General features: G+C 43.4%; 1 protein-coding gene across 1 annotated transcript; it reads right to left on the bottom strand.

Annotated features, from left to right (window-relative positions):
- Positions 1 to 125: 125 nt before the first annotated feature.
- Positions 126 to 24,615, bottom strand: GPR137B (G protein-coupled receptor 137B). Its single transcript, XM_072332473.1, has 7 exons — positions 23,793 to 24,615; positions 15,684 to 15,733; positions 10,308 to 10,530; positions 6,532 to 6,685; positions 5,152 to 5,276; positions 2,790 to 2,914; positions 126 to 1,477 (listed from the first exon to the last, which is right to left on the bottom strand). The coding sequence occupies exons 1-7, from the start codon at positions 24,159 to 24,161 to the stop codon at positions 1,366 to 1,368; spliced, it is 1,158 nt and encodes a 385-aa protein (XP_072188574.1). The 5' UTR covers positions 24,162 to 24,615; the 3' UTR covers positions 126 to 1,365.
- Positions 24,616 to 27,849: the final 3,234 nt, after the last annotated feature.

Raw genomic sequence — 27,849 nt, 5'->3', positions numbered from 1 at the left:
GAGAACACCCTTGAAGAAGTCTGGACTCCTTTCCCCACAATGAATCAAGGAAACTTATGTATCCATCCCTCTGGTCATTGACTAGCCACTTGAATTTCTCTTCTATAGGAAATACCTAGAAGTGATTCACATAGTTATCATATAACTTTATTCTTTCAAGCTTACAGGTTTTGTAGTTCAAACTAGAGCAAATAACCATCTCTTCTACTTTAAGACTGTCCCTATGACTGCTGAGAAGGTAAAGTTTTCTTATTTTTAGAGGAATGCAGCATGTTTTGAGATGGCAACTGGTGCGTAGTAGATGTGTTGTGCTCCAAGAATGTAGCAATATCTTGGAAAGACAATATTTAATGGTCTTGGCATTTTTTCCTTACAGGCTGTTATGTGCACGTAAGAATCTCTTACTGTCATGCGTTTGAGTAACATTTTCATGTATTTACAGTACACTCATTATAATCATATACTTCTTATACATAGTGTAAAAATAAAAATACTTAGAAAATAATTGCTATTTTACTTCACAGAATTTGCTCTCTTAAAATGAGCATAAAGTGATTAAATTATACCTTCTAAAAACACTGTTTAAAGCCAAAATTGCCATGGCTTAAAACAAGGTGGTATGTGGGCTGCTCCAAAAGTAATGCCTCCTATTATTATCATCTTGGCCCACGAAGTCAGAGATGAATGGTGATGGTATGGCAGTAGAAGCTGAACTTTCCCAGCAATATTCTGTCATGTGTTGTTGTGGTGTGAGAAATGGCAGCAGAGGGACAGTCTGACAAAATGGTGTCTGACTTAAAAGTGCATATGAAGCAGAGGGGTGTTACTGAATTCCTCTGTGTGGAAAAAATTGTATCCATTGACATTCACGTATGATTGCTGAATATTTCTGAAGACCAAACAGTGGGTGTGAGCACAGTGAGGTAGCGGGTAGTGCGTTATAGCAATGGTGACAGCTGGTCACCACTGCTTGTGCAGATAAATATATGACATGCAGGCTCTTGTTCATCACCAGAGAAAATGCGTAACTAATATTGGTGACTGTGCTGAAAAATAGTGTTTTGTAGCTGTGACTTTGCTCTGTCAAATAGTGTTGTTGTGTTCTGTATCAGTTGTAGTAGTTTCCACAGAAATAAAGAAGAGGCGTTGCTTTTGGAGCAACATATATAATTAGAACAGTCTTCAAAGTTTAAATCATTAGCTTATACTTAGGCTATGAAAAGCTTGTGGCAAAGACAAGTTCTTCATTTATCTGTGCATAGGAACACTTCTAAAAACCAAAAGGTGAATAAATTTGCTAAGCTTTGTTTTTCAGAACAATCGTTTTAATATTGGAATGTCCTAGTATGTGGTAGTTGATTGAAGTCATATAGGGCTTGGCCTGTCTGTGTCCAGTGCTGGATCTTGCTGGAGGGATCCTATGTAAGCCATGAAGCTGTTGTTCTGATGGCCCCAGTCATAGTAATCTGGAGAGAAACTTGAGAAGAAAACAGAACTGGTGAGTGGCAGGTTGGTTCTGTACATAGCTTGTTAGTTACTGTGGGCAAAATGCAATTGCACCGTTGCGGTTCTCATACTGAGATGACTCATTACTTGTTTCCTTGTTCTTTTAGTTCACTAAAGACCTCTCTGCTTTGCTAATCCAGAAGGTGTTTGAACATCTGAGTGCTGGAGAGTTGGTGTTTCTAATCCATGCCTATCCTGTGACAGACCTGAATCTTTCCATGTCTGCATGCAAGGGACCTGGATCTGGTGAACAGCTCTGGTATGCTGCCTGTACTTGTGATCAGTGGGTTTAGTTTCCCCTGGGAGCTGTGCTAATGTGGCTTGTTCCTTCATGCCTTTGTAAGGAAAAGCATCTCTAGCTATAGGCTAGGTAGTGGCTGGAGTGCACCATCTGCAGCATTTTCAATGGGATGAGTTACTACATAGAAATCTAGTGCAGGAGTAGGATGATAACTCTAAGTAGTGACTATAACTAGAGGAACTGTCTAGAGTGACTGTCTAACTAAAGGAACTAGATCTGCATTTGTTAACTGCTGTTAGTGAGTCTTATCTTTTGATTATTTAAATGATCTAAAACCAGCATGTTGTAGATTCAAGAATAGAAGGTAAGTAAAACATAGCAACTTTCTCTTAGAACTGGCTTTTCCTTCACTGAGTGAGGTGCTGTTGTTCCTACTGTGAACTCCACCTTCCTGAAGAATGAGTTAATCCTTATAAACCTCATGGTTACGCAGAAGGAAATACACATGCATACAGAAAGGCTTCTTATGGCAGTTCTGAGTTATGTGGGATCTCAAAGTTAAGCAGAGTTGGGTCCACTTTTAGCAAATGAGAAAGCAAATAGCACTTTCACTTCAGGTGAGCCCTGGGATGTTCAACCACGTTACAGGATGGGCTTTTCTCTGCCACCATGGCAAGCTCCATGTCTGCAGTCTCAGGCTTTACCCTGCTCTTCTCAAAGCTGGGTGAGCAGCTACTTTTTAGGGTGCCTTGCTGATGCACTAAACTAGTAAATTACATGTCTTTGAAGAAGTAGAGGGTGAAATGCAGTCCAAAGATCTGACCTGACTTTTCAAAGACAATTCTTAAATGATGTAACCGTTTTCATTCTTGTGTCCTTGTAGTCTCTATGAGGCCATTCAGTGTTGCCACATCAGCTTCCTCTCACCCTTTATTATTTAGGCAACAGTTGAATCTAAACAATTTTCATTAGTCTTATACAGTGTGCACCTTCCCTCTCTTCTAGATGTTTCTGCTATGGGAGGTAAGCTCTTGAACCTTACCTGCCCTGTGTTCCTTGGGGTGCAATATTCCATGCCAGATCATCATCACTGTCATATCTGCGAGGGTTGTCAAAGAAATAAGATCTGGGATTGAAGCCATGGCTCGGGACCATTCCTGCATTGGCCTGAGGGAAGGTTAAACTTGAGTTAGTACTTGCAGCAGATAAATTGCTTGGTGCCTGACTTCCAAAAGAAGTCACTGCATACTTAGCTCCTGGCTTCTAAAATAAAATAGGCTATTTTACATATGCTGTAGTCAACAAAATCTGTGTTTTCTTTTTTTTTTTTTTTTCTCTGCTGACATAGAGGTGGTCTCATATCTTAACAATTTTTCCTCAGGTAACACCTTTATACAGAGCATTTTGCTTTCATAGGAATGAAAATGAGAGTAGACAAGATTCAGATCAGAATACCCATTTGAGTCTGGACACTGTGCTCAGAGACATCTGGGAACCAGCTGAGCTTCTTTGACTCATTCAGTGCTTATGTCTAGGGAATGTATTTCCCAGTACACATGGATAAGGCAGGATGATGTCGTCTCCTTGGCCTTAGGTAGAAGAGCACTTTAACCTCACGTTATCTTTTCAGATGTTAAATAATTTTAGCTAAGATGAACTAAAAATAGGCCCTTTTCTGTCCCCATTTCTAACATTTGTCTTGATGAAGCTATGGCAAAGCAAAGCCCAAGTGCTGCAGTTAAGATTTTATTTTATTTATTTATTTTCAACTGAAGAGGGGTTTGTTTTAATTCCCATCCCATGCTTTCTGGGTATTTTCTACGGGTAGACCATTTTCTACTCCTCAACTGTTTTAAGTCTAATGAATATACTGTGGTCCTTAGTCTCCCTCTTGTGGCATATTTTGCATAGAAGTTCAGTTTTGCCCTGCTACAGTTGTTTCTAACATTCTTGTTTCCAGTTCTTCCTATTACAGAGAAGTGTTTGGTGTAAACATTTATCTGGTGTAGAAGAAATCGTGTCTGATTGATCCACTATGACAGATAGTGTCTACCCTTAGAAAGTCCCATGCAAGAGTACTGATAATGCTGATTGACTCCTAAACTGTTATCTTTCAGTTTGAGATTTGAGGCTTTCTAAAAGCTGCAGTGCAAAAACATAATGTTGCATGTGTTAACGTAGTGCTTTTTGACGTGTGAGAGAATGCTGCCTGCCTGACCCTCATCCAAGTAAGACTCCGGGTCTTTATGTGATCAGTTTTGTAAAGCAGAGGTTAGATCACAGCTCTTAATTCCATTTTCTGTGAATCTCTCTAACACCCCAAATTTAAGACCATGTCTATCAGTACTAAAATCACCTCAAATAAAATGAGAGATTTCTGTAGCCACTTCTTAAAAGAGCAGCATCACCAGACTGTGTTGTTTAAAAACATTTCATTTCTTCTCTTTGCAGTTATCCTGGCTAACTCCTAAGCAGGAGTAGGGCTGAGATCTTATTTTAATGTATTCATTTTGGTGGATGGTGGTAGGTTTCCTAGTGTGATATCAGGAATCACAGGTGAACTGTAAGATGGACTTCATATAAATGGTGTTTGTTACTTCCTTCCCAAGTTTGGCTTTCTAATTGCCTTTGAAAAAGGTGTGTATGAGAACAAAAATCATGGTCTTCTCTAGAAGTGTATTTTATGAGTTGCTTCTCTTGTGAATTTACCATTGGGGGAATATTAGCTTTTATTGGATTTGACCCACAGATTACCCAGGCAATCCTCATGCAAGGCTGATAAACCCATGTGCTGTCAACCAGCATATCCTAGCCTGGAAGTGCAGCTTGCAGCCATTAAAAGATTCATGTCCATCTATTAACTACTTTGATATTAAGGATACTTAGGATTATTGTTACAACTCCTGCTTTAATCTCTGTTTTGCTGAAGTAGCAAACAAAAATATCAGGTATAATAGCTTATTACAGCTATTAGCTTTTGGCACTGAAACAATTCAGTGGACACAAAGCTAGAAGAATTAAAGCTATTTCATATATGCCATGGGAAATTAGCATACCACCATTTCACTGCTGTCTGTGTTATGAACAATACTGTGTTTGGTGAACAGACTGACTCCTTTTCCACTGAATACAGTACAGTGCCACATTAACCCACAAGGAACATGTCCCTAAATTTAAGGTTACTGCTTCTTAAGGTAATTGCCCAAGAAACACATTGTCTTTCTTCTGGCTAAATATGAGTTTCTTTTATAAGCACTTAGCATAACAAAATCATTGACTTGGTTTGCTTTTATTCTGTTGAAGACATGTTGAAAAAGATAATATGTAAAGAAGTAAAAGCTCCCCTGAATGCTGAGCCCTCCAGACCTGCCAGAACATCCCACTAAGCAGCAAATTTCACTCACTAGATCTTTGGTAGGATTTCGGACACGGAAGAAATACACAACCAAGGAAGTAGGCAAGAGCTCCCAGACGAAAAGGATCACTCCAAACACTATGTAACCTGCATCTCCCAGCTGGCATTTTAGATCTGCCTGTTAAAAAGTCAAAAAGAAAAATATTTACAAACAAAAATGGCAATTTCTTAGGAGGTGCAAGAACCAACATGTCTTCTTACAAAGCCCTATACTTAATTGGCTGAAACTTGACAACTTGGCCAGAAACTCTTTCTAGTAAAGCTGGATTAACCTGGCTAATGATTAAAGGCATACTTTAAAAAAATAAATAATCAATTTTCTATGTTGTTGAGTACTTCTCTTTCCTTTTACCCTCTTTCTTCCTCTTTCTCATCCTCTGTCTTTCCTTCAGCAAAATCAAAGTTCACTGGATGGTTGCCAGGCTCTTAGGATGGGGAGAATGTGATAAAATTGATTTACTGAGAAACTAACTTTCTGGTCCTTTTTCAGGTGGGAATAATACATGAAAGAGCAGTCAATGCCCAGGTCTTCAGCGGTGTTGCTGGCAACCTTTAGAAATTAAGGTTTGGAACTCTTCAAATGGGTACACTTTATCTTGAATAACCACACTGTTACTCTAGCATTAGCTTTGATCTTCTCTCTAGATTTCCCCTCAGCTTTTTGCCATATTTACAGAGGGCAGTCTTGTCTTTTTATGTGTTTTGTATGGAATCAGAAAGGGAAATGTTTCTGAAGAGTGACCTGAGGCAGTAACGTGGCAGGTCCTAAAGCATTCCAGCATTCCAGTCAGCTTCCTACAAGCAACCATGGCCTCCTGGTGGGAAACTGAATCAAATATTTTGGCCATGAATTGCTAGTATTTGCAAGGGACCATCAGCAGCCACCAACGCTCCAGGCTCCAACAGCAGGAGGGAAAATGTTGGATTCAGGAGATGAATCACAATGTACTGCTCTTCCATCTAAAATCTGTGTCTTCTAATTGCACGAAGTGGTCTTGTCTAGCTGCACTCTTACCCACACTGCAGCAGGGAAGACTAGAGGTCTATCCTTAACATATTGTTTTCTAACAATTCTTAACAAGATCCTCTGGGCAGTCTTACTCTGCTGTTTACCTGCTTCTTATTTCTAGTTTTATTTGCTGCTCAACAGAAAATGGCTCCAGGTTTGCTTGGCCCACCTGGCACTGAAAGGCACTTGCCTGGCTGCCTTGGATCTCTGATTTTGCTCTGCAAGTGCTTGCTCAGTGGTGGGGAGGCATTGTGTATCTGGGATTTTGAGCCCCAAAAATGGAAAACTACTGGGACCTGTGCCTTTCAAAGCAGAGAGAGGATGCAAATGAGTTTTTCTCATTAGCAAATATTTTCATACTTGCCTGATCTGATACGTTGTACCAATCATAATCAAAAGAATTGACTTTCTTGGTTTGGGAAAATGATAAGATGAACAAGTTGTAACAGGCGCGTGAGGTATAAAGTAGTATAACAGTCACTCCTATGCTTGTCACCTGACACACCGATGAGCCCTGGAAAAGATTTGAACACAGGTCATTAGTCACATGGGAGGTTGACAAGGATATTGTTTTGCATAGTTTCTGGGGGGTTGTTATGGCGTTTTGCCTAATGTGACTGACTGATGTTTTCCTTCTTTGATCAGTATATCCTGCACTCTTGTACTGCACAGTGGTTTCCAGGGAATGGCAGCGGTTCCAACCTGAGCCAAGATGGGCTGTGATTAACTCCTGTCACTGCTGCACAGCTGCCATTTTCACAGCAATGAGAGCAGCTGGATAGAGCTAGAGAATTCAGCTGCATGCCAGCTATTGAGCATCCTATCTCAGACTCGCTACTAGCATGATGCAACCTTGCAGCTTTTTATAACCGCTTGCTGCTAACCTATTTTCTAAGTATGGAGCAGATCACAACAGTCAGCAGTTAAACACAGTACGGACAGGAACAGAACATCCTGCCTCACCTAAAAGTCAACATAGAGGAGACAAAGCAAAGGCACAGCCTATGGGCAAAGTGACCATGGCTAGGTAGTCTGCAAGTGGGACCTTCAGCACCAGGGCAGGAATGAGACTGCAAAGTATGAAGTCATCACAGTTCCTAGGCTCTGGAGAACGAAAGGGTCAGAGCATGGGGAAGAACCTCAACCAGTGTGAGGGCAGCTCCTGACCACTGCTGGTTGGAATCGGGACTGAGGCATCAGCACAGGAGTTGTGGCAGCAGAGGAGTCCAGGAGGCATAGCTGTGGGGGTTAAGTGAGTCTATCGTAGCAGCAGGCCTGCATACAAAATGAGGCTGGCTCTGAAGGAAGAAACTCAAATGCTGTGTAGTTAGCACTGGAGTAGTGCTTATCATAGCCAAAGGAGGAATGCTCAGAGGAAACATGCTTTAGGCTAGCACAATACAGCCATTTGCTTCACTAGCCCTGCCTTCCCTTTCCTGGCAGAGACCTACATGATGCAGATGAGCTCTTTTCATCTAGCTGATACAGACTAGCCAAGAGTGAAGCCTTTCCCCCTCACAGGACCTTTTATACCTGGACAGGTGATGGCAAGGCCTGCACCTTTACCCCCACTCAGGTACTCAGGTTGGCAGCCCCAGACACAGACAGGTAGAGCTCAGATACAAGATGGGTCAGGACGAGCCACCTGGTCACCAAATCCTGAAGCCCTGCCTAACACTAACCCTAGTCCTGAAGCTTTGGCTTCAGGAGCTCACCTGGCCCCTCTGTTGCATGCATGTGCTGGTGGCTGTTGTCCTGTGGCTTTGCCAAGCAAACACTTCACACCAGGTGTTCATGGCCAGAGGCAGTAAAGAGGGTCTTGTCAAAAAAGGCATCAGGAAACTATAGCTTGCCTGCATTCCTGCAAAAATAATATTGCTTCAGAGAGCAGCCTGATTACTCAGGAGTATTATGAAACCATCAGTCTGCCTGGTGACCTGCTCACAGTGCTGCTGCAGATACCGCTGCCAGACAGGCCCAAGCTGCAGCCGTGGCGGGAGTGAGCCGGGGGGCTGCCGTGTGGGATCTGGAACAGACACCCAGCACAGAGCAGTGAGAGCAGCAAGCGGGAAGTACCAAAAAGGGAAAATATCCACTCAACATTTCCTTGTTCTCCTTTTGTAGAAGCAGTGGGGCTGCCATGGAAACCCAGGGGAGCGAGCAGGGAGAAGCTGCTAATGGGCACACACTACCTCCCACTTCAGCAGCATTTAAAAACAGAAGCAAGGAGCAGCACCGGCTCATTGCTGCCCCATGCCAGTTTCCCCATAAGGCTGTCATTCTTTAATAGTTAAAAATGCTGCAGCTTTAGCAAACTCTAATACCACCAAATACAACAAAAAAAGGGGGGCCTAAACTCGCCCTGTTTTCACTGCCAGTCAAACCTAGTCAGATGACCTGGGGAAAGCAGAGTGCAGCTCAACAAGCTGGAAGAATCTCCTCTTCAGCCACAGGCCCATAGGAAAGAAGGAAGCCCTATGTAGGTAGCAGGACAAAGTGCATGACATTTCTGGCCCAGCATCCATGGCTGGGCTCTGCACCTCCCTGGTGCTGCCTGGGCCACAGCTCAGGACCAGGTTCAGCCCCACACCAAATCCTGCAGGTGATGCTGTGTCTCTGTTGGCACTTCCACATGAGGTCACAGACTGCGCCACGAGATGGGAGATGCAAAGAAAAGGCTGCCGGCACTGATCCCTATCTCCAAGCAACACGGGATGCACATTTCTTCCAATGCTGCTTCTATTGTATCACTGCAAAGACAACTTTAGCTCTTTAGGTCGTTTATTCAGCACAGCAGTAGCAGATTAAACCAGGATGTTATTTCACTGCTGGCCCCAGCCTTCTGTATCCCTAAGTATGTGCAGCCAAATCCTACTGGAAGTCCCCAGAGGAACTCGGTTTCAGGTCAGCAGAACAGTGCTCTTTAATTCTCATTTCTACATTCAGACTTCCATTAGCTCCATGTCCTGTCTTTTCCTCTCTGCAATAATGCTCAAGTTTCTTTGTTTTTCATGAAATAGCTTGAAGTAAAGAGGATCGAGTTTCCTGGAGAAGGAGGAAACAACAAAGTAATCTACCAAAGCCTCATGTAGGTTAACACTGCTTTGTTACAGAGATTTACACTTCTGTGATTTGCAGCAGTAGATAAACTTTTCTCAACAGTAAAAATAATCCATTGCCTGTGCCCTTTGGTCAGCAAATGACAGGCTGGAAAGAAGCAAAACAAACTAAGCTGTGTTTTTAAATCTTCTGTTCAGCCGTGAACTTTTAGTTGTGCAGTACAGCCAGATTTGATTAAACAGGAGAAGTGTTCCTTTCATCTGATTAACCAAATGGAGGGAGGGATTTTCTTATAAGATTTTCAAACTGAAAGCTAAAACTTGGAGTTTTGGAATGCTTGTTGTAACATTAATATGCCATTGGCTGAACTAAACTTTTGCTTTAAGTTGTAACCACATACTGTGAATACAAAGACCTCTGAAAGCCCTGTTTCATTTTGTATAGATACAAAACATCTTGACTGATTTTATGACAAGCACTGCTAGCTTTTATGACACCTGCAGACCCAACCCTTCCAGCAAAGCTGTGAAACTAACACTTCTTGAAAGAATATTTTGTAGATTAATAGGAGAGACCTTTTCCCCCTTCCTCCTGCTTGGATGAATTTACAACACATTAAGTCTTTCAAAAAAACATTATCTATAGGACACTATGCAAATTATAAAGGGATATTCACATTCCTTTTTCTGGTTTACCTTCAGCACACAGCTACTTTAAACATTTAGAATGATCAGCCAGTAATTTGACAAACTGAAGGATCTCAAAGTAAAGACCACCTCTCCGAAGGAATACTGTAGCATAGTTGGGTGGCACCCATCTTAAAAACAGCTCTGAGGAGCTCCAGCCAGAAGTTCTGTAGACTCTGTCCCAAATACATATTTTGGGGTCTCTGGGGTTAGACAAAAACACCCTTTTATTCCTTAGTATTTATTTATTGAGCAGGATGGACAACCAAGTGCAAGCTGTGAAGTGTAAGGCTTCTAGTTCTCGGAGGATCTGAAGAACAACATGCCTCTGCCTTGCACTACCCATGTCTCTCAGAAGGTACTTTAAAAGGAACTGAAAATGTACCTTACCTTGGATTCCAAGTAAATGTTGGCTAAAGACATCTTGGAAATCTTATACAGGCAGATGGAGAGTGAAACAGCGCAGAGCACAAACAACGTGTCATTAATTGCCACCCGGACAGAGACAATGATTTTTCTCTCTGAATTCTGTGTCCTCACCAATACTGCACATGTTAAGTTCACCAAGAGGAAGAGGAGACTTATGAAAAGAGAAGCCAGGTAGAGGGGCAACCTGGGAGAGTGAGGAGAAAACAGTTTTAGCGACATTGTTCAGCAAGTGTCGGTCACGAGATGGAAGCTACAACTCTGAGTAATGGAAGCTGCACATGTTGGGCTATCACAGCTGACCAGTGACCTACAGCCAAATCCAAGCACTCTGGATTGCTGGAGAGATGAGCAGAGCTCAGACCTCTTTTTACAGCCATAGAAAAAGCAATAAGTAAATAAACTAATGTCAGGTAATAAAATTTGAAAGGGTTCTTACAGATCATTTAAAATACACATGTACTTCCTTAAAATATGCACTTCATGCATGGGCACAAACCATCCGACTATTTGCTGGCAGGATAAACCTTGCAAAAGGTTGAGTTGTTGATCCTGGTTTTGCTGCCATGAAAAGAGACTGTCAGTGCTTGCAATCAGGTTTCATATTAAATTAGGGAAAGGCCTAAGCATAGGAGAAGTCTGAGTTACTGGCTCCCCAGCACTGTTCTCTGCCCCTTTTCTTAAACATTTCTGTCATGGGCAACCTCTTGAACGAACCACCAAGAAATATAAATATGCACATTAATTCTGGGTTGGCATTTTGCCATCTATACCAGGTAAAGGGTTTGTTTGCACAACCACAGGAGCAGAGTTGGAATAGAAATGTGACAGAAGCCCAGGAGCCAGACCGGTTTGTTTTCCCACCCACTCAGAAGTGATACCTGCAACATAAGCAAGCCATATACCCAAGGAAGGCTGCTTCTCTTTACTCCTGCACACAGCTGCAGAGGTTTCCACAAACAAACAAACAAACATAAACATATTTACATTTCAAGTGTTTGCTTATTTCGTTATCTTTGTTGTCTGAGGCAATTTCTGATAGGATTTATAATCTACAGCCGCAGAGCAAGTGGTTTTGGCCCTAGCCCTTCATGCCTGACGTGAATTTAGAATTTGATTGTCTCTGAGGAATCAAATTGGGATTGTTTAAAAATATTTTTACCTCACGGTGATAGATGTCTTGCATGTGTTCACATCCTTTCGGGACATTATCAACCCAGCTACAAAACAGAAGAGTAGTTGTCTTCTTTTCAGAGGGCAGGAAAGGAAGAGGTACACCTCTGAGAACATTCAGATGCATAATGAGAACTGAAAGCCTCAAAGCGCCTGATTGTGTCAACAAATCAGTGCCCTTCTTTCCAGCTATATCTGGCAGCAAACAAGACTGCTGTCTTTTCCTTGCTGGTCATGGAAATTCCCTCTCAGGAGGAAGATTGTGCTCATTCTTATTCTTCCAGGGCAGGGCTCTGTCCTTAGAATAAGCAGCAGAGGCAGCTTCTTTAAACCTCACAGCCTAATGCTAGAAACACTGCAGTCCTGGAGCTCCTCTCTCTCACAGCTTCCTCTGGAGGATGCAGTTCCCACTTGTAGTGTGAATATTTTATTTATCTTTACAGTTTGGGGCACCACAATATAACAAAGATATAGAACTATTAGAGAGCATCCAAAGGAAGGCTATGAACATAGTGAAGTATCTCTGAGGAGCACATGAGTGCCCTGGTTGTGCTCAGCGCAGAGCAGAGGAGCTGAGGGGAGGCCTCATGGTGGCTGTAGCGGAGGGGCAGCGCTGAGCTCTGCTCTGTGTGACAGCAACAGGGCCCGAGGGAACAGCATGGAGCTGTGCCAGGGGAGGGGCAGTGAGGGTTGGGGATGGGGTCTGCACCAGAGGGCAGTGGGCACAGCTGGAGCTCAGGGAGTGTTTGGACATCGCTCTGAGACAGAGGGCTTGGATTCTGAGTAGTGCTGTGTGGACGCAATGATCCCTGTGGATCCCTCCCAACTGAGGATATGCTGTGATTCTATTGATATTTCAGAAGTCTTTATGTGGTGGTCACGCATCTTCCTTTCCTTCCCCTCCCAAAGCCTATTTAACAGCCTCACAAGCATCCACTTTGCTCATAAGCACCCTCACTGCAGTGTAAGTAAAATGCTGAGTATTTTACATGGTGTCTACTTGCAGGACAGTAAGTATGCACTCTATTTTTGCTCAGCTTAGTCAGAAGAAACTTCTGATCCAGTGCAGCCTACTTGCTCTTGATGCTTCTCATAACCAGCCAGGCTCCTCCTTGACGGAATTTAGCCAAAAAATAGAAAAATAAAAAGCACTGTTGAGCTCTCCTGCCCACACACCCCTATACATGCCAGTGTGAGCTGCACAACTGATGGGCCATGACAGCTCTTCACATAACGAACTTCCAACCCCCTTATTAACATGATGAGGCTGGGGAGATGGCTGCCTACTTTGACAAAAGAAGCATTGTTGCTGGAGTCCTAAATAAGCACTGATAGAGATGGAGTCTGTGTCTCTCGTGGCAGTTTTAGGGCCTCTGCAGCTGCAGTAAGCATTGCAGCCCCACTTAAAAGCAGAATGCATCCTTACGTCTCAGCTACACAGGCACCTACATACCATGAATAAACAGATTTTGTTTGTTTGCTTCAGAAAAAAGAAAACATGTCAGGAGAAGTGCTTCCACATTACACCAGTAAGTGTTCAAACAGCCTATTGTGCATAATTCCCATTCTGGGCTAGTCCCATAGAAGGAACTATGTGTAACCTGGTTTGGCAGAGAAGGCACATACCAAGGCTTTTCTTCTGTCAGGCTTGGATGCATCCCTTTAGTTAGTTTTCCTTTGAGCTTAGTACCGAACACAGTGAATTTTGCCCTGATTAATGAGAAAATGTGTGAAACTACAACACTTTGTATGTGGTTCCTCAGAAAGTATACACCATCTGAGGCTTGTGTGCAACAAGGCATAAACACATTGCACAGTAAGCCTCAGCTGAACCCAGTGACTGTAAGAAGTCCCTAAGACCAGGGAGATGTGTAGGAGGACTGTTATATATGAAGCTGGGCTGGTACAGACTTGGCCATGAGCTCTTTTTGCCACAATGACTAATATTGCAAAGGCTATGCTGAGAAAAGTTTACTTAAGATACTGGTCCTCTGATAAGACTTCTTCCTTATCTGAAATGACTCTGATTTATGAGACCTATGTAGTACACAGACCACAGTCCTACCTCTCTGCTGATCTGTTTATGTTACCATGTTCCTGCCATGAAGCGGAAATGACACCAGGTAATATACAGTCTCACACCTACTTAAAAACAACAAACAAACAAAAACAGGAAAAAAAAATCCAAACCCTGAACATTCAGATAAGTCAAATACTTTAAGTGTAGGCCCCAGCCCCTGTATAAAGGCCTAAGTCATCCATTTTTCACTAAGCCTTTTAAGACACAGGACCACTGCTGCAGGTGTGCATATATTTACATCACTTGAACTGCCCTGAAATGAGGTCAGCTTCATTTATTAGGCTTTTTCAAACAGGGTAACCACACTCACATTAATAGTTTCAGATATTAAAACAAAACCCTTCTTGTGGTCCTTTACCAACTGAGCAGAAAGTGAAAGATAAGGCTGGACCAGATCCGTGGTCGATCAGTGTTAGAAATGTAGTAGACAAGAATCAAGATGGACATAGAACTGTTGAGGGCAGGGAAGTATGTGCTCACTTTGTGGACATTAAATAAACATCACAAGCTCTCTTTGCTTGAAGAAAGAATGTTTCAAGCACTTTTGAAGAGTAAAACCTTGCCACAAATGCCAGTAGTGTACAAGGTTCAAAGCCTCACCTTTAAAGCCAGCCAGAAACATGTTCATGGACTTTCCCTACATCATGACCTACCTGCAACTCAGGTGTTGCGCAAAGCTTTCCTCTTTGTTCCTCTTGGCTACGTGTACCATCAGGGCCAGGCACACACTCTCACTTTCACTGAGGGCTGGCTGGGCACCTGGTGAGTGTGTGCAGTATTTGTCTGCCAACCCATACTCCTGGATTTCCTTCCCACAGAAACCAGAGCCCAAAGGGGGATGAATGTATTTGTATGTCATAGTGTTCACCAGTGAGCATCTGGCTCTTGCCCTTTCTGGTTTGGGATGTGGCCAAAGAATGCACACAGGCCAACTAACTTGAAAGCATTCCTGGGGCCACCAAAACAGATGCATCCTCTCAGTTTTCATCCTTAGGATTTCTGCACTAGCTGCTCACCAGCACAGAGCCCCCAACCATCAGGCAGCCTCCACACCTCATGTCTCATACCCTCACTCATCACCAGCCCAAGCACCGCTCAGCCCAAGCCTGCTCTCACTGTCCTGCCATTCCACCGAATGAGGTTTCTCAAGCACTTGCTCCAGGTGATTGCTGCTCCAGCTGCGTCAAAACCTATCTAGATAGCACACCTTCCAGGTCACAGACAATCTTAGTATTTCACCTGTTGATACAGTACCAGCTTCTCCTGAATGGTCAGTAAATAAGGGGTCAGATTTCAGTTGTGAATTGCTCTGCTTTCCTATCCTGATTTCAGATAGTAAACTCCATATTTAGAAAGAAGACAACCTCTTTCTATCTCCCATTTGCCCTATCTAAGCAGTATTTTCCCTGACCGTTGGTTTGAGGTGTTGCCACAGTAAAGAATTATTTACTGATCTCTTCCTCAACTATCTGGACATTAGGCCTTTTGAGGAGTTTTCAAGTAGTTCCCGTCAATCCCTCCTGCTCAAACAAGACTCTAAACAGATCTTACCACCTAAATGCAAAGCCATCATGATCTCAGCTCTATGGAATTGAAGTAAGCTCCCCAAAACATCATTGTTTTGATTCCATTCTTTCTAGCTCCTTCCCTTTATAACTCCTTTCTCAGCTCCCCAAAACTTTTAAGCCTTTTATTACTGCTGACCTCACTTCTGGTTTAAGACACCCCCTGTCCCACTTTTTCCTGTTGCAATGAGTATGTCACCCTGCTACCTTTACTGAAGCTCTGGGCCTGGATTCACCTAACATCCACAGATTCTTTTTGAACCTGTAGGCAAGTCGGCAGGGTCAGTGCTTGCATCTGAAATATTTCCCTTTGAAATACATGAATGTCTAAAAATGGTGTTTGTATTGGGAAATGACACAGGCTAGGAAACATAATAGGAAGAAGCTGGCCTCAGAACCATTGTCATGAAACACCAGTATTTAAATATGAGTAGCAGAGGTACAATCATCACAAACTATCAGTGTTCCTCAAAGTACAGGGCAATTTTTCTTCACCACATCAAAGATTTCCACAGTTCTCACCTGTATTTCAGTAGTTCTGGGGAATATTTTGATTTAGCCTTAAATATCACCTGCAAAACAGAAAAATACTGCATCAGACATAGGACATGTGAGTAAAGAAAAATGCTGTGCCCACAGCAATCCTGTCTCACATGTCACATGAAATGTAATGATAGATTCACCTGTATGTCTTGTCCATGGTAGGCAAGATATAAACAAAGTATTAAGACTGCTCAGCAAGAGATGATCACATACAGTTATACAAATTGTCTGCACCAGTGTTTTCACTGATATCAGTATCTCATACTGATATAAAGTTTTACATCAGTATTCACAAGACCTTGTGTAATCAAGAGGTAAATAATTACTAGGTTCTTACACATCTAACAAGTACATGCCTCTCATGCAGACCAGCTCATACTGGCAGGTTGGGTCTGGCGCTGTATGGACATGTAAAGCTTGCTGGAATACCTTGGGCTGAAATTGGTGCTGTCAGTTTGCATCCATGTCGCTTCCCAAAAGGATGCCAGTGAAATCGCTTTACTTTGAGGTTTATTCAGCTTCTACTGGCTGTATGTTCACAAACAGAACAATATACTTCTACAGAGACAGCTCCCAGGCACAATAGCTACCTTGCTGAAAAGCAAACAATACTGGGACATGCAATGTAGGCAGGTAGTACCTGTCACAGGTGTTTAACCACCATCAGAAATTGTACAGAAATACATTAGCATATTTTGCGTTTTGTTTATTGAAGATAATCCAGGGAAGTATCGCTGCTTTTTCATCAGTTAGCATGGTTACTAAGCATGCTTGGCTCATAGACCTTTCTAAATGCTTTTTTGAACTCATCAGTCACCGCTGAAGCACACTGATTACTGGTATTACAAAATATCATGCTGCGTGGCTGTTCCCTAGAGTTGTTTCCCAATTGATTTCTTCTCAAGTCATCCCACCTTTATCCACTTCATTTAGTATCGCATGTCTTTTAGTGAAACTTCCAAAACAGCTACTATGATTATCATGCTCTGCCAAGGAAACAGGAATTACATGATCACTGTGTAGGTAATGGGCACACATCTGCCTGTCAGCATGTTTATCTGTCCAAACAAAATGGCGAAGGCTCTGGAGGGCAAGATGTATGAGCAGCAGCTGAGGTCTCTTGGATTGTTCAGACCAGACTCAAAACAGTCTGGTCACCAAAATACTTAGTTGGAAACATGATCCTTCTACCACCCTCCTGAAAATCAGTGACCCTACAGAAGTAAGGTATGCTTGAAATGCATCTGATATATGACCTTGGTGAGGAGAATCCTGCAGGGTGATCCCACACATTACCTGATTTGAGAGACACTGCCCAGCCAAGTACCATGAGAAATGACCCCATTATGGAAACAGCCTCAGACACAGCTCAAAGTCAAGCATGAGACACAGAACTGCAGAAAATCAGGCTTCATTTGTTCCAGCACTCCTGGAACAACGTGTCATTTAGCTGCTATTCACCAGAAGCAGCTGCCTTGACTTGAAAATTACTTTTATGACACATCACTCTGCTTAGTACTAGCGGAACCAGCAGAGAGCACTGAGCCTCTCAGCAGACCTTAGAAAAGTAACAGCTGAAAATAAAAGGGAAACATCAAGCAGGGAAATCTCTAAAAATATTCTGCAGCCATTGACATTATTTCCCAGTATTTAACATCTCTGGCAATATCCCTTAGAGATGTTTCATGAACAGGGATGAAGAAAGAGCCTGTGCAAAGAGTTCCACGAGACAGTCTGCAGTGAGTTGTGTGGGGTCCACAAAGCCTGGGAAATTAACTTGTTCCTCCATGCCATCTCCTGTACTTCCCCTAAAAGTTTGCAACCGCCCCCGTAATGTCACAGAACGCTGCTTTCACATCAAACAGCCTGAGGCTGCCCCACTCAGCAGAATCCACACATCTAATTTAGCAAGAACCACACAATGACGTTCCTGCTGCTGGTACAACTCAGGGCCACATCTCCCAGTGTGGGATTGCTGGAGCAGATGTGTGTGTGGGGATGCTGGGTTTGGTGGAGCTACCCCAATGGACAAATGCTTCTGAATTCTGTCAGAGCAAAATGACCATTAAGAAAGGACTCTACATAGAGGGATAGTGCTTGTGTAAGTCATGGATACTCGTGCAAATTGACTGCCAGACAAAGACACGGGCAGCCGCATTCTGCTGCCTTTGCTTATACCAGGGATGCCTTATTTCATGAGTAACCTCACTGGAAGCAATGTGATTGGCACAGAATAAAGGGCCATTCAGTGGGGAGTAAGGGTGTCTGAAGCTGAGCTCAATATACCTCAGATGCGTGGGTGCAGACCTCTAACTCCAAAGAGCTGTGGAAGAAAAGGTTACTCAATGGCCCCTCCCTGCAAGAGTGTTGAGAAAGCTTCCAGTCAGTATCTGAGTCATCTCAGCCAGGCTTCCAGCAAACTAGAGCAAAGAAGCTATTCCTAAGAATAGACCAAACAGTACGCAGAAGGCAGGCCTCTTAGAAGAGAACTTTCAGAGAAACAGCAACCAGGAAAGTTCTGCAAAATGCCTTGCTGTTTTTCTAATGGCAAAGGGTAACTTTTCTTCCTTATTTCTTCCCCATTTCACTTTTTTTTTGGTTGTTCTTTGTTTGTTTTCTTTTTCTGGAAGAGAACTATCCTGTTTTTGACTTTCTCTTTGCTGAAGGACTGGAAACCTCAAATGAGATTCTCACACTCCCTCCTCCACTCCCCTGAGGTATATGTCTGGCATATTAAAGGGCAGCAGTACAAAAGCACTCCAAAAAAGACCTAGATACAGCCAGGGAAAATTCCTGTGTTTCAGGAACTGATGCAAACAGCTGACCTTAAAGGCATTTCACCAGCCCCACCAGAAGAGAGGTGGGGATGGAGGAGGGTGCCTCAGCAGAGAGCAGGGCAGGCAGGCAGGGCCTGGCTGCTGTGACTTATGGGGGTTACAGCTGTGGTTATCAAAGTTACATCAGGAGCCACCCTGTCCATGATCAATGAAACAGGCGTCAGAGCCAGGTCATGTACTCCTAGAGAAAAAAAAATTAAAAAAAATCTCACTGGAGCAGCATTCAGACTTTGCTCTGATTTAGCTGTACTGATGTGAATCCAGGCATGAGCCACCAGGATACCCCTGTGTCGGGCAGCTCAACTCACTGTTACTGGCTGCTCAGCTCACCAAAAGCCTCAGGTATGTGTTAAGTGCTCTCATACCTGCCCAGCCAGCCCTCTGCAGTGGAATGAGGTTCAGCTTTATTTAATAGTCCTCATTTCAAAGAGCTGTATGTGGAACACAGAGTGTACTTTTCCTTCCCAGTCCTTCTCAATATTGTCCCTCTCTTCCGCGATCACATTCCATGCAAACTAGTCCTTGTGTTCTAAAAACATGACCCAGTCTCATGCAGGCCCAAGGCCTCTCACCATCACCTTTCTTTACCTGTGTATTTTCCAGAACCAGGCCAACTTTCTCTCCTTCTTCCACATTTGTTTTTTCCTGTTAACTGTTCCCTCATTCCTGGATCAGATTCTGCCAAGTACGCCAAATTATTCCTCTACTCCCTAAACTCTGTGTGTGTTGCAAAGCCTACTGATGTGGGCTATGACCACCTGCCTTGCTCAGCCTTGTGCAGCTTGGCAAAAACAAGGGCTGGGGCTATTGCAGGCCCAACAGCCATGCTAAGTTTGCATGCGTAGCCTTCCTGTCAAATTATTTTCCAAAGCAAATGAGATCATTTCTCATGTCAGATGCTGACAGACAGCCAGTCTGCCATTTCAGTTTGTCTCCTACAGATCTAAAACAGAGGGCAATGTTCAAAGTCAAATATATATGCTGATGCTTTACCATCTGTAGTTGGACTCGTTTGTAGTTCTATGTACACCTGAAGCATGCTGTAAACAAACCCTCTCTATTCTTTCACTGGTAGTATTGCTGTTAAAATTCTGCCCAGACTAACTGGAGGATAAGGATCTCTCAATTTCCTTCACAGATAACATGTACCCTGGCTCCACGGAGATAAATGCAGCCTCCCTGAAAGCCTGGTGCTGGTTTCTCCCTGCCCTGCCAGGCACTTCCAGCATGGCCAGCTCCTCTCTGACTGCCTTACTCTGCACAATTTCTCCTCATTTGAAAGTCCCTGATTTTATCAGCCCTGCCTGGGAGGCAGGGTAAGTTCCTCAGTCTGGGTGCCAGAAAAAAAAGGGAATATGGTTAAGGAGGAAAAAAGAGAGGTTAATCTGCCCAGCAGCCCTTCTCCACCTATACAGGCTCACAGATCTTCAACTCAGCACCACCTTCCCCAGATCCTGGAGAAGTTCCCAAACCAATGGTTAAACCCACAGCTCAACAAGAGGCTCACCATGCCTGCCTGCAGTGGAGGACTGGGATTTCCAGCATCCCCAGTGGCTCATGTTCTTTGGCCTCGACCTTGTTGAACCGGTAGCTGTACATCCTAGCCTGCCTCTTCATTCCCTTGCATCCTGCTCCCCGGGGAAATATAAAGCCTGAAACAGAACAAAATGAAGCAAGCCCTTCTCTGCCCACCTCTACACCAAAAAGGGCAATGTTTTATTTTGTTTCCCAGAGCCTTCTTAAACTTATGCCCACAGTACTGACCGTAAAGCCCAAAGCCCTCCTCTGGGGCTGGGAAGAGTGAAAGATTTGGGAAAGACATAAATAACAGAGTGTTGGACTCCTGGGGTCCTCATTGCCTGCATTCAGCTGAAGTAGAAAATGGTATTTTTCTGGTATATGGTGTTTGCTTTATTGAGCAGACAAAATAAACCCATGAGAGATACAGATGTATCTATGGGATTTTTGGTTTCAGTAGGTGCAAATGCACACTGCAGCTCTCTGTTGGATGGACCTGGGTTCTGCCCTGGCCTGGTACAATGTAGGCATTTGCGGATGTTAGGCTGCCATATTGTAAGTGTTGGTTCCTCTCATCTTCCTTTGAGGTTTATTTTATTAATTTTTAAGAAGACAGAAAGTTAACCTGAGTGGGAAGTTACCATTCATGTTCTCCTTTAGAAGGCAGGAGACTGAATTCAGTGTTTGATTTCTGAGAGAAGGTAACATTTCACAAGCCCTACCTATAGCACTCTTTTTATTCTGCCATCAAGACCACAGCAAAGGACCCTGGCCATACCTCCCCACCAAAAGAACAATTCTCAGGAGCAGTTCTGACTCAAAACTATTTTGATTGTAGCTTTACTTTTGTCCACAGGTCCTCTGGTCTAGCCGTACATCCCAGTGCATTAGAGCTTCCGCTGTATCTGTTGATGGCAATGCCCAAGGCTGAGAATAACCCCTGCTGGGCTGATGCCATTGTGGCTTATTTGCCTTGCTACACATAAGAGTGAGTCCAAATTTATGTCCTCATTGCTTTGGGATAACAATTAAAAACAGAATAATTGTGGCTAACTTTCTGTCAAGTTCAGAGGTGCTTATTATTCTGAAAAATGCCCTCAGGCACTTGCCAAATGAATTTCTTCTGTTGGGCCAGGAAGATCTGCAGTACTTTTGGAATCACTTTTTTTTCTCACCTCTATGTCTGAAAGTTTTCTCAGCAGTATCGCTTCTAGAAGTGCTGAGTGCCGGACAGCAGGTAAACACCTGCAAATTCCATGAGGTCTTCTCGCCCTCTGTTCCCACACCTTGCACAGATCACTCATTTCCCTGCAGCTAGGTTAAATAGCATGGTTTTCATGCAGTGAGACACAGCTGCAGATCCTTCTTTCTTCTAGAGAACGAAGTATAAATGTTGCTTCTGAACAGGTCTGTGAAGTTATAAGCCATTACTGAAAACAAAATTTTCTCTCCCCACCCCTTTCACACTAGTTCTTGCTTGCCTGCTGTGGAAAGCTAGATGCATTAAAAATACAGTCTTAAGAAGATGCTGAATTTCAAGCCAAACCACCTTTTAATGGCTAGAAGTAAATAACAGTGAATTAAAAATACATGTGCCTATTCTGTCTTTACATTGCATTCCTACAATGGCTGTGCTTGTATTTCTTAAGACTTTGTTACGGTTAGGGAGATGTTTGAGATGAGATTTCACTGGGAGCGACCAGCTCTAAGGCAAACAGCACTGCTAATAATATGCCTGTCTACAGTGGCTCACAATCTTTAGAGATTATGACACACATCACAAGCTTGAAAGTCCTGTGTAAATGTTTCAAAATCCTCACAGCAGCTCTTCGAGACAGGTAACCATGCTGCTCTTTTGAAGGCAGGCTCAGGGGAAGATCAGGAGGACTCATGGTGACAAAGCAGAAATCGTGTCAAAGACAGAAGCCAATAGCCTTGCAAGTTTTGTGTTTCCAGCCAATGTCTTGTACTTCCTTAGTGATATCAGACAGCAATGCCAAAAATAAATTAAAAGGACAGATGCGCACATTCTGTATGCTCTCTTTTTACATCTCCCTTAAACAAGAGGAATCAGTTCCTGATGGCACAGCCTCTGAGCACTGGCACAAATGCTGCAGAGTACAGCTCAACATGCATGCTCTGTGCTCACTTCAGCCCCGACTTCTCCTGGATAAAAGCCAGGACGCTGCACTCTCCAGCCTTCCATGGCAGCCCTGCTGTGTGTCTGAGGGAAGAATCTCACCTAGGGCTATGGTTTTTTCCCAGCTGCGGTGATGGCGATGGACTATGTGATGATGGACATTGGCCCCAGGAGAACTGCATCATTATCAAAAGTCATGGGATCAAGCATAGGTGATTAAATGCCTGAGCTGGATTTGAGTAGCGTGTAGATGAAAGGTTCCTGTAATCTCATAATATGTTTCAAGTCCTGAGGAATGGAGTGGTATGAGTTGCAGACATTTAAGGTGCTGAATCCAGAGAAGTAAACCTAGGAGCAAAACTACGTACATGGTTCTAAGTAATACCCTCTGCAACTCAAATGATTCTCTTAGGGCTTTCATGCTTACGTGCTCTGCTTTTTCAGCTCTGGAATGGCTGCTCTTACAAGCAGCCTGACCTCTCCATCCTGGCTGTTCTGATTTCACAGCCTTGTATCTCTACAGAGCACTGTAAGCATTGCAGGCACTATAGAAGCACCCAAAGTGAGGCACTGAGCTGGTCGCAAGCAGGACACACAGCTACACACAGAGCATCCTGAGCACTGCCCAGGGTTCCCCTTGCCAGCTGTCCCCTGCATTGGAAAAGCTACCTCTGGCAAGAGTCATCTGAAGGCTGGGTGTCCTCCTGCATGCACTGTACTGGAATTGAAGAGACAGAGAATTTAGTCCCTGCTCTCCTGCAAGCTTCCTTGCAAGTCTAACAGCCTTTCTGTGCCTCAGCATGCTGACATCTCATCCTGCAACCTGGTACCAATATACCCAAGATTACCAGAAATACTTTGGAGCAAGTCTAGCTGCAGCAACACAGAGCTTTGTGCAGCCTGATGCATCTAGCTTCCTAGCTGTCCACAGCACAGATATGTTCTCATGGTGTCTTTCAGACACCAGCTTCCTTCATAATACACCTGGTTTACCTTTACATCACAGAGACCTTGAAACAGAGAGTGCACCTCTGTACAGCACCTAGCACTTACTGGGGCCCACACTCACTGCTGTAACATGGACCATTATAGGAGCTCGGGTCTGCAGTAGGACTCAATCTGCATTTTGGTTGTTGATACACAGAATAGAAATCTCCCCACTGAGAACTATCTCAGCTGACTTGCGAAAAATCAGAGCAGGGAGATGCCTGCAAAATCATTGAGATTGAAGTCTGTTAAGCCAGGAGGCGTACGATGCCTAAGCTAAGCAGTAAGAACAACAAGAATAATAACAGCACAGTATTTCGGACATGGAGCCTTTAATCCCTCCTGTGTATTTTTTTCCCTCTTTAAATTAAATGACACCCATTTCACAGACAACAGACACTATTTGCCATTCCTGAAATGATCACTGAAGCCTCCACTTTCTCTGTAACACCGATTGCTTGCACACAGATCAAACATTGCAATTCCAAACTAAACTGTCTGCTTTTTGCTTTGCCAAAGTACATTAAGAAATTACATTCTTCTCACAAATCTTACAAAACAATAATTTATCCTTCTGTCAGACTTAATCAAATATCTGTTGCTTACCTGTGTGAAGTAAAGATTCATCAGGGTCAGGGTGAAAAACTGGAGGCAGACGGGGAAGCAATAGAGGAGCCAGAAGATGAAGGGGCTGAGAGAATTTGCTGTGACAAAGTCTTTGAAGTAAAATGAAAAGAGCACAGTCCTAAGAGAGGCCCAAAACAAGCACAGAAATAGAAAGACAGTTTGGTAACTGAACCTCTTGTGCCTGTAGTGAAGGACCAGCCAGAGCTGGACGTAGATGAACACAAAAAGCAGTGAATAAAAAACGGTATATACAATGGTCAGGCCCAGCTTCACGTACGGAGGGACAGCAGGCGTCAGGGTCGGTGGAAGGGTGTCATTTTTCAGTGGGTCCCACTCAGGGGCCTCCATTTGATATCAGGAATCGTCAGAATTATTTATTAAGTTTGGCTGCCGCTGCTGCCTCCTCCTCCTTCTCCTTTCATCTTCCTACAGCACAGGAATCAAGAAAATGAAAGAAAACAAGCTGCACTTCCTCTTTGGCAGCTCGCTGTGGGCTGGTAGCACATGATCACAATTCAGAATGATTCATTAGGACTGCCTTTGTCAGCAATTGGCAGGGAACAGCTCCGAACGCTGCCCTTCGCTGATGTTTGTGCACTGATCCCCACCATCCTTAGGAAACAAAGAAATGCAGCAGCCCTGAAATGGCTTATGGCTGCCTTTTTTTTCCCCCCTGGAAAACATTCTGGGTTTTAAATTATTTAAGCCATGTTGTATTTTCTGTAAGAAGCAGGTACTGAACGTTTCCCCAGTGGCAGCCACGTTGGATCTTTGTATGATTTTTTTGTCCTGTTCCACATTTAATGGGTACTTTATTTAGCTGCACTTTGGCAGGAATGATTTTAAACACCTTCACCTACTCACAAAATTCAAACCACTGTAATAAGCATTTCAGCTCTGCATTGCAGATACATTTGCTTTTAGAGCAAAATTTTGCACAACAAACCTAATACATATACTGTCTTTTTTTTTTTTTTTCCCCTCTAACACAAGACTTGTCACTAGAATGGAAGAAATGGCACATCAAAGCTTCCAGATACACTGAGTGCAGGAAGAAATAAAATCCCCCTAAGCATCCAAATTCACCAAAGCACACATGCAGCTACAGGTTCTCTTCTTCTTGGTTGCTGCTTGTGTGTGCTATCACTGTGGCAACAAGCTGACCAGGCACTCCTTCTTGCAAGTGTGCAGACGTGCCCCTGGGATTAAATCTATACACAAATAGGTGCTATGGCAGACTGCTGGCTTTGACTCATGGGGGTGAGAAGCGAGAACTGAAACTTAGTGGTTTAGATATCTGCAGCATGATAGCAATGCTTAATGTATCTCTAGGTCAAATATATCACTGAATAACAAGGTTGTTTTTTGGGTTTTTTTTAGAGATGTTAGCTGTATGGTTGGAGCGCTGTCGTGTTGTTCCACCACTTACAGCAAGCTGTTTATGAGAAGTGTTTGTTACCTAGAACAGTCTCCTAGGAGGACCTGGCCTTTCTAGTGAGCAGTGAGAACAGATTCCTTTAGCAAGGAGTTCCCTGTGCAGGTATAATGTTCGACACAAAGCACAGAGATGTTGATACTGGCACAGGGCAGTAACTATGATAATTACACAAATTATTAATGCCTCACCATAAGAGGAGTTCAATGCTACTATTTTGCTGAAAAAGACTATTATTATAACTGTGCTTATTAATATAAACACAGAGCATATAAGTGTGGATAATGCCTTAAAAAGACCTTCCAATGAAGCTCATCCTCCCCTAAAAATATCCACTCTGAGTACTTAAGACTACATCTCAAAATCCATGCTTATGTGCTGAAATATAAGTGGCTTGATTTTAAAGGTACAAAGCAAAGATAGTTCCCATTGACAGGAAGGAGATCTGCAGGTTCTCACTCTCTCTATCAATCAGGTCACTTCTACTAAAGTGCCTAGGTAAGATTTGAAGACCCTTACCAGGAGGAGTCAGCTCTGGGAATCCTGGATGAGCAGCCCCTGGAAGCAGTGGGACGCACAGCACCAGGTGGCTGTGTAGGCTGGACAAAGTACAGGAACACAGAGCACACAGTGAGTGACGGGAAAGAGGAGTGAGGATAAGAAATGTCAAAACACTGAGGATCACATACATACACAGATATGTTACAGCTTGCACGGAAAGAGAATTTTACAACTTCAACATAAATAAACTTGGGATTTGTTTTAAATTAGCACCTGCTCCTGGATCCTGCGCATTTCCCGGATTATAAAAAGGAAAACTGACTCAGTATCAGTCTAGATCACAGGAAACAAAGCAGTTACTGAAGCAAGCTTGTTAGTAAAGCTGCCTGTACTCATTAGGCAAAGATGGGAAAAATAAAGAGCCGGGACAGGAGTTTAGACAACAGGTACAACAGACAGAATAAGTACCAAAAAAAAGTTACTTTGATACACACAGGAAAGGTTCTGTCCTCCAGACCAGAAAAAACATCTCCCCTAAATTGATACATACTTCCTTCTAGAAAAAAAAAAAGGGAAAGCTTTTCCCTAGCCTTTCCCAGTTCCACTGATAGGCCTGCCATAAGTATCCCTCCATCTCTACAACCCCAGCACACATTCACTCTATCTGGGGCCAGAGTGCAGTGACAATAAATTCAGCAGGTTACCCACCACCCCTCTGCTCTCAGCACAAACATGCTGACTATACTTGTGGCTAACATTACCATGGCGGTGATGAGCCCTCTACAGATTCTTTTCAGTGACTTATAACAACAGCTTGTGCCATAAGACTCTAACTTGCTAAATGAAAGTAGAGGCTTCCGTAACATACCATCAGCAAAAACACCAGGATTTTCAGAATCACACACATGTCTGAAGTGTACAATAAAATGTGCAGAGAAGCAGGAAGATGTTTCCACTCAACAAGGTACTGGTTTCCCTTAGTGCCCCTGTGGAGATGATGGCCCACTCACAACCCATGATCAGCATATTGTAAATGGATAAAGACTGCTGCTGCTCACTGTCAGGAGTTGTTAAGGGACAACAAAGAGCAGTGGTTGCACAGTGTCACAGACCTGTGTCCTTGCTGACAGTTGACCCAAACTTGGTTGAGAAACTGCTTTCAAACATTACCAGAAACTTCTTCATAGGCCTACCCATGCAGCCTTCCAGCCCTTTAAAAGTTCAGCCACTGCTGTGGAGGGATGTTAGGCAATTCCAGAGGATCTGTCTGTGTTACTGTTTTATTTTTAAGGGTCACTGTCCAAAGGAATAAACTTGAGTGGAGCTTGAGAGTTCAAAAGGTTGCTTAGCTAGGCTGTCAGTCTGCCTTTGACTTCAAATGATCAAAAGTAGATAACAAAGTATCTGGATTCTGCAAGTTGAAGTGTTGCTCTGCTCCTGTGCAGAGGTCTAAGGTTCTTGTCTTTGATGTCATTTGGACTTAACAAACTTGCTGGCAAGACTGTGAGTGAGTCACTGTGTGCTACCATGCACCCAGTGACTCCCACCATATCGTGTGTAGAATTAAAAAGCCTTTGAGAAAGGGTTTGGCAGAAATTGGCTCCTCTAAGAAGTGAAGGAAAAAAAAAAAAGAAATTTAACATTTTGTTAGATCTGGAACTATATTCACATATTCACAGTATATTCTATACTGTGGTGTATGGTAACTGCTGAATCACTGCCTGAACCACTGATTGAGCACCTGGGGAAAGGACCCGGTCAGCCCTGGAAGCACAGGTGAAGGCAATTCAGCTGTGTGAGCGGAAGGGGTGGAGCCTGGATGCACCTTTCTTAGACCTCATTTCAAGGCTGCCTGCCCCTGGAGAGGCTCTCTGGTTGGTGATCTCTTCTTTGAGGAGTTTTCTCTGTAAGCCTAGATCTTTGGAGGCAGGTGAGCATCTTTGCTTTTCCTCTGTAACACCTTTCTGTTCTCACTAGTTGATTTGTCTTTACACTGTGTTGACTTTTCCAATTGTAATGTGTGGAAACCCAGAGAATTTGTCCTCAGTTATACTGGGAGGCTTTTCATTCTTTTGAGGTTTCTTGATTCCAGGTTGTATC

This window comes from Excalfactoria chinensis, chromosome 3, assembly GCF_039878825.1.
Source record: "Excalfactoria chinensis isolate bCotChi1 chromosome 3, bCotChi1.hap2, whole genome shotgun sequence".
Classification (NCBI taxonomy): domain Eukaryota; kingdom Metazoa; phylum Chordata; class Aves; order Galliformes; family Phasianidae; genus Excalfactoria; species Excalfactoria chinensis.
This window is presented reverse-complemented; position numbering and strand designations above follow the sequence as displayed.

Excerpts from the sequence above, each read along its gene's own strand:
- GPR137B (XM_072332473.1), bottom strand. The coding sequence starts at position 24,161 with ATGGAGGCCCCTGAGTGGGACCCACTGAAAAATGACACCCTTCCACCG. Across the intron at positions 6,686-10,307 it reads ACATTTACTTGGAATCCAAG|GGCTCATCGGTGTGTCAGGT; the intron begins GTAAGGTACATT and ends AATCTTTTCCAG. Across the intron at positions 5,277-6,531 it reads CAACGTATCAGATCAGGCAA|ATCTAAAATGCCAGCTGGGA; the intron begins GTATGAAAATAT and ends TTTAACAGGCAG.